At 42.8% G+C, this 7401-nt stretch overlaps 1 protein-coding gene across 1 annotated transcript; it reads left to right on the top strand.

Annotated features, from left to right (window-relative positions):
* Positions 1–368: 368 nt before the first annotated feature.
* Positions 369–7342, top strand: entpd5a (ectonucleoside triphosphate diphosphohydrolase 5a). Its single transcript, XM_086274130.1, has 13 exons — positions 369–942; positions 1370–1449; positions 1735–1878; positions 2264–2339; positions 2873–2908; positions 3256–3344; positions 3432–3511; positions 3607–3668; positions 3767–3868; positions 4519–4662; positions 4773–4829; positions 5646–5761; positions 5914–7342. The coding sequence occupies exons 1-13, from the start codon at positions 498–500 to the stop codon at positions 5995–5997; spliced, it is 1515 nt and encodes a 504-aa protein (XP_086130256.1). The 5' UTR covers positions 369–497; the 3' UTR covers positions 5998–7342.
* Positions 7343–7401: the final 59 nt, after the last annotated feature.

Genomic DNA, 7401 nt, shown 5'->3' with positions numbered 1-7401 from the left:
TGTGAGCCATTCATTTGACTTCTTTATAAACCCCTTTCTCCTTTCCTGAGGGATTTTTTTTTCTAGGGCTTTGGAATAACCAGTAAAGATGAGGAGGGGAAAAACACTGCCAAAAATAATCCTCATCATATACATATAAAAAAAAGAAAAGAAAAGAAAAGAGGCAATGCTGTTGGTAGGCAGGTAGTCAGTCAGCTTAGCTCAGCTCACGGGAGGAGGGTGATGGTGGGGAGGGGGGGGACTCCTGATGGAGTTGGGATGGACCGCCACAGGATTGGTGGATGACTGCTCTGGATATGGCCCCGTGCCAAGGCCTTATGTCTTTATATACTGTAAACAGATGACCGGACAGTCCTGAGTGAGCATCGCATCCACTCTGCCTCTCCTCATCTCCACTTCTCTCTCTTTCCAGGGCCCCTGCAAGCCTTCCTTTGCCTCAGCATCCACAGGCTTCTCTTCTTTAATCCAGCTGACTTTTCACTCTGGCTGTGAAAACAATGGCCACGCCGAGCCTGCTCCTCTCTCTATACGTGTGGCTTCTGTCCGGGAACCTCTTAGCGGAGGCGACCTACTACCGCCACCATCGCTACATCCCCCACTTCTACCGCTACCGGGAGCACTCCGCCAACACGGAGAACCTCCTCCCCGAGGTATCCAACCCGGTGTCTGAAGTCTCGCCACCCCGTGTGCCGACCTACCCGGAGGTCCCCGAGGTCTTCCACCCGGCACCTGAAGTCACCCACACCATACCAGAAGCTTTCCACCCGGTGCCCGAAGTCGTGCACCCTGCACCTGAGCGGTACCACCCGCATCCTGCGCGTGATCACGCGCCTGAGCGGTCCTCTCCTTTCAACACGAGTCGCGTTTTCTATGGGATCATGTTTGACGCTGGGAGCACAGGCACCAGGATCCATATCTACAAGTTCATTCAGAAAGACCCCGGTAAGTGCACGGTTCCCTCTCCCTCCCTCCCTCTCTCGCTCTGTCTCTGAAGCAGTAGTAGGGATTTTGCACATGCTGCTGACTCCCACTCTGTTTGCTGTTAGGTCATTCGCTGTGTGGTGTAAGGACAGACATGCACCGACAGAGTGCACAGCCAATGCAGCTTCTAAAAGTAGATGAGACTTTTAATTTACCCGTCTGACTCAACTGTGTAGGAAGCAGACTTTTAAAATTCATGCTGGATGTAGGTCAAAGCTCCAGCCTAAATATCCACAGTAATTAAAAGTTAAAAAAACGAAACAAAACAAAACAAATAAAGCTTTTCAGTCACCCTTTATTTTTTTTTATTACAATATGTCACATTTTACAGTCTGTCTGTTTTATGATCTGTTCACTGACTTTTTTATTTTCTCTCTCTCTTTTTTAGTTGAGCTTCCAGTTCTGGACAATGAAATGTACCACGCAGTCAAACCTGGACTGTCTTCTTACAAGGACAACCCTGAAGAGGTATGGATGCCTATTTACACCAAAGCTCTGTATTAATTACCAGGTACAATGGGGAGGCACCCCCCAACACAAACACATACCTTTAAGTCGTGAATTTTCATTGGGTTGGGTTCATGTGATGTAAACACTGTGTAATTATAAAAATATCTGCTGCTTTTACCTTACCTTTGAGCTGTTTTTAAACACTGATCTCTAAAGAAATGTCCACAGAGTTTGAACGTAGGATTTTTTAATATATATTTTTACAAATATTTTTCAATATTTTCCTTGTTCTCTCTTCCATAGGGTGGCAACACCATCCGCCAGTTACTGAGGATTGCCAAGAAGACAGTGCCAGAGGAGGACTGGAGAAGAACCCCGGTGGTCCTAAAGGCCACGGCAGGTCTGCGCTTGCTGCCTGAAGACAAGGCCAGGGCTCTTCTGAAGGAGGTGAGGCACGTTTTCTCTCTGCCCTCAGACAGTTTGGCACAAACACCACCCGTCCCGCCAAGGAACGGGATGAGAAACCACTAAGTGCTTACAAGTGTCACAGAAAAAAAGGCAGCATGTCTGCCCGTTTGGTGGCTCTCATGTTGCAAAGAACAGCTGTTGTGGGGTTGTGTGGAGTAACCATATTTGTCATTTTAAGTATTATCCAGACTACTGTTCCAGCCGTGCATGTGGTTTACTTATCTGTCACTCTAAAGCAAGAGCGCACATTTTGTCTTCTGGGGGTTGAGAAGACTTTTATGACAAAGAGTGACACGCTTGATCATGCAGTCTACTATGATTGTACAGCTGAAGACATATTGAGTAGAATAAATCTTTTCCACAGGTACAAGAGGTGTTTGGAGAATCCCCTTTCTATGTGCCAAGGAACAGTGTTACCATCATGAATGGCAAAAATGAAGGTGGGTCATTTTTTTTCATTGCATCATTACCATTTGGACTGTTTATAGTATGCAAAACATTTTTATTTGCTTAAAAATTACGATTTTTGAATTGAGGTATTGTTTGACCAGGTGCTTTAACAGCCCCATTTACTGAGGACAAACAATGCTGCTCTTGTAATTCTTTTTATGAGAGTTCTGTTACTACCTCATTTAAGACAAATAAATATGGCAGTGTGAGCGCAAGCTGCCCCACGCCCTTTAATTTAGCGTGAGCCTCCACATCACTCATTAAGACACCCTCACTATGTTATGTTTCATCATAGAGTATGCGCTATTTGTTATCCTCACTTTATGAGTGCAATAACTTTTACATCTGAGACAACTGTAATTACCTGGATTGCTCAGCAGTCGTGCAAGTTAGACCGAAAGCTGCTATTTATGTTATTCTGCGGGTTTAAAGTTGTTTAAATGGGCACATTTATCATAACTCAGCTGTAATCACTTCTCAGGGATTGACTCATGCTGACATTTTCACCCATGTGCTGTTTTAGGAGTCCTCGCCTGGGTCACAGTGAACTTCCTTACAGGTAAGACATTGCTTGTGTTTTGCTATGGTGGTGTTAGTGGTCAGCAGGCTCATATCTGAGGCTCCAGTGTACACAGAAGCCCTTCAGTGAAAGACTCTTGTCTCCTCTCTGAGGTTATGAGCTTGAATCATTGGTCCAAAACAGACTGCAAAAACAAGCAATATTTCCTCACGTTTTTCACACCGCTGTGATACCATCAAATGTATTTCACACGACACAGGAAATTCTAACTACAGCTTAGGAAATTAGTAGATTTATAACAATATGTACTTTTTATTACACCGACGATGGACTTAATCGTTCTTATCCCGTGTCCTGTGTTCAACTTGCTGCTTATTTGCCATTAGGTCACCTTTACTCCAACACAAGGAGGACGGTCGGGATTCTGGATTTGGGCGGAGGATCTACACAGATCACGTTCCTCCCGAAGTCAAAGGTGAATAAACATTTTTACATGTTAAATATACATTTTTTTTTTCACCAAAAGTCCACGACAAAACTAAACGTGCTGTTGATCCAACAGAAAACTGTTCAGTCTGCTCCAACTAATTACATCGCCAACTTTGACCTCTTCAATCAAACATATCAGCTCTACACACACAGGTAAATCCAGGAGTGAGATATTTTTAGTATAATGCAAAGCAGGACATGCATATATGTCTTTAAATTGATCCTAACTGTATGTCATCATTATACAGCTACCTTGGAAATGGACTATTTGCAGCTCGCTTTGCAACTCTTGGAGCACTGGGAGCTGATGGTAGGGTGTCTTATAACTTTAATCATCTTTCTTGTTATTCTTTCATAAATGTATTGATTTCAAGACAAAAAAGCCTTTTTTAATGTTTGTTTTCCCAGGTCTGGATTGGAAAGTCTTCTCTAGCTCATGCCTCCCGAAAAAGTTCAGGGAAAATGTGACTTTTTCAGGAACCACCTATAAAGTTAGCGGGATTCCAGACGGTAAGATAAAAGCAGTCTGAGGTTTCGATTGTATTCCCACTGCCTTGGATCCAACAATCCAAGCATTCCATTCCAAACTCTGGAACACAATAGCGTACAGTATAATACAGTCTCACATGAGAACATTTTAAAGTTTAACCTTATTGGCGCCGAACGCATGTTTTGTCATCCTCTCTCCCTCTCCGTCTTCCCTCTTGAACAATTATATTGCAGTCAACCTTGTATTTAAACGAAAAGAAAACTGTCAGTTAAGTTCACAAATAAGGCAGTCACTCCCATACCACAGTCGAGTAGCCAAAAGATGCTGGGCTTGTCCCTGAATTGTTATTTTTTTGTGTAACGAGCAGCTTGATCTGGCTTGCTCACAATTATGTGGTAAAAATAGACAGCACAACAGGGCTGTGCAAGCTGCCGCTCTTGTCAGCACATGGTTTTGCCGGCACAAGTGAGCCAACCATACCTATGGGGCTGTGTGAAACTTGCCCTTCTGGGGCTTCCCTGGTATATTATCTGGTAAGCCCCTAGCTTCAACCGCTGACTGACCTCAGAGTGAGGCTCCCAGTGTTCTGAACTGCATTCCTTCCATTGCTTCCTCTATGCAACATTAAGTCACAAATCTTCTTCCTCCTCCTGCTCTTTTCTTTCCTCAGGATACGCCGGCTATAAGTTGTGCTACTACGAGGTCATGAAGGTGATCAAAGGAATAATTCACCAGCCATATGAAGTGAGAGGCAGCAGCATCTTCTATGCTTTCTCCTACTACTTCGACAGAGCTGTGGAGTCTGGTCTCATCGGTGCGTAGGCACAGGCCAGCAACTCTTTCCATTATCTTTCATGTCAATTACCATGTTTTGCACAAAGTAGGTATTCAGGTTCCACATTTGTTTTTGTATTTGTTCCACAGATGGCAGTCGAGGTGGTACGGTTGAAGTCAGGGATTTCAAGAAGAGAGCCAAAGAAGGTATGAGTTACACACGCTATCTTCTCTGGGGTTGGATAAAGTGAGTGAAACCGACAATCTTACAAGTTATATATATATTCTAACTGCTGAAACTTCATGCTGTAGAGTCAAGCAAAGGCTTGTTCGTGCCCAGAAGCTTGGCACACCAAACTGGCACAACTTATCCTGTCAAAAAAAAAAGTGTTACAACAGTAAAATGTAACAGATTATTTTCCTAAGCGCATTATGGAGACAAATTACAGGTCAAATGTAGTTTATTATAGAGTAAATATATGTTAACATTCCATTAAAATGCACAAGTATATTCAATTGACACATGCCATTCCTATCATTTTCAGTAAGTGACAGCTGTAATGTCCATGCTGAACCACATTTATAGCGAGCGGGAATGAGCTGGTGTGTTATGTAAGGCTGTTTGTATTGTGAGAACGCTGTCACGTGGTCTGGAGGAACAAGTCTAGCTCAAGCTGGGCTGGCAGCTGAGCTGAGGATGTCTGTCTGGCCCTGGCAGGAGGGCACCTGACAGCCACACACCACCTGGGGGCTGACACATACTGAAACACACACACACACACACACTGTGCTCGGCTGTTTAACACCACCACCCACCCACAGCCTTGTGCTGACCTTGAGCCGTATTAATCGCACCTCCGTGATTATTCAGCCAACCAAAACAGAAAGGCTATCTTTTAATCATGCTGCACACAAGTTAGAAATGGTGGTATTTTTATGCTGTTGCGTAACATGTGAATCTTCTGTTCATGCCACATATAAAAACTGTGTTTCGATGTTTTTTTCATGTGTGTGTGTTTGCAGTGTGCAACAAGATGACCAAATACCGGGCAATTAATCCCTTCCTGTGCATGGATATGACATACATCACCTGCCTGTTAAAAGAGGGCTTTGGCTTTAAAGACAGCACGGTGCTTCATGTGAGTGAAATTAATTACAGACAGGTTTTTTACTGTAGCTATTTATAAAAACGGATTACAAAAACCTTCACATCCTGTCACTCTGTATTTTTAAAATCATTGTAAAACTAAACGGTTTTGATGGAGATCCCTCCTCTCTTTTGCTTCGACAGCTTGCCAAAAAGGTGAACAATGTGGAGACAAGCTGGGCCCTGGGGGCGACCTTTGACTACTTCAGAAACTTTAACATCCACTAAGGCGGGTCGCTGTTGCTGCAGCTGGCACTGAGAGGGACCGTCACTGTGGGGCTTCCCTTCCTCCATCAGCCCATCACCAACACACACCCACTCACACCATGCTTCCTCGCTCACCATGCCCCTCATCTCCTCAACCTCAGCACACTTCAAGAACTGTTGAAAAAGAAATCACTATTTTTTTACAAGGCCAGCTATTTCTACTGTATGTTGAGCTCATAACTGGCGGGCTGACTTTTATTTTTGTAAAACGTTTACCTTTTCTAATTCCCTCCGAGTGTCTAATCTGAAACAGCTTCTCCACCTACCTATAAAGTGCCTGACAGGTCATTTAGAAGCAATACAACAGGTCGTGGTACTTTGGTGCTCACTGTGGTCCCAGCGTACACTGTATAGTACAGTGGAACATTTAGAGACTAGTTGCTGGAGCAGCAACCATTGTTGTCTTTGTAGATGCTTGGAAATCCATTTCCTTTTCATGCTAGATGCAAATCATCTTCTAGGACCCCAGTTAATTTTCTCTAGTCTTAGACAAACTCAAAACAGAGCAGCTGACCATCATATAGCTTCCATTTACTTTGCAAGTAACACTTTAACTGCAGATAATGTAGCCAAGGTCACTCACCTTGATGTATTCTACAGCTGTACATATTCATCATTAGTGGTGGATTCACCATGACCCTGGAGCAGAGAGAGATGTGGAGAGATGCCTCTGACAGAGTGGGTTATAGATGCTGCTACTTAAATGAGGTTAAATTCCATATTCTTTTAGCGTGCAGTCATTACTGTGACATTAAAATATCTTATGAAGCAGGGCTCAATTACCTGGGGCCTTTGTGATGAACTGTACTACCAAAGGAAAAGAAAGCCTCATCCAGGGTAGACCATGCATGCAGATTCCTAATCCACAGCCAAACAAATACAGCAAAATGTTTTTGTAATAACATCTTTGAGAACTCCTTGTTGGTTGCTCAGAGTCATTTGTATTTCTTGTGAACTGTACAAATATTTAAATAACTGAAAGTTTATGTAAGAGTATTTTAATTATCCTCATCCGATATTAATGTTTAAACTCTTTGTGTAACCGTTTCGTAAGCCATGCCTCTACTGTCCTTTTAATATTCAACATACTCCAATAACTACTGCTGTATATACATAATGTAAACTTAGTGAAACTTATTTGGTAAGAAGTGCTTTTACATTGCAAAAACTTTATGCCGCACAACTGCTGCCAAATGCCTCTGTACTCATACTCATCAGTATCAGAGTACACTCATGCGTGACAATATGTACATTTGAAGTAAATCCAGTGAGATCATGTATGTGTCAATAAAACATGAAAAAACAAGCTTTGTGTATGTTTCAATATATTAAAAGAAAAAAGATTTAAATAATTTAATGTTAGAC

This window comes from Aulonocara sp. 'chitande type north' Nkhata Bay, linkage group LG19 (assembly GCF_057382095.1).
Source record: "Aulonocara sp. 'chitande type north' Nkhata Bay isolate Kocher_YH1m ecotype deep benthic linkage group LG19, A_spYH_male_GT1.1, whole genome shotgun sequence".
NCBI lineage: Eukaryota > Metazoa > Chordata > Actinopteri > Cichliformes > Cichlidae > Aulonocara > Aulonocara sp. 'chitande type north' Nkhata Bay.
Note: the sequence above shows the minus strand (reverse complement) of the source record. Positions and strands in the feature narration are given on the sequence as shown.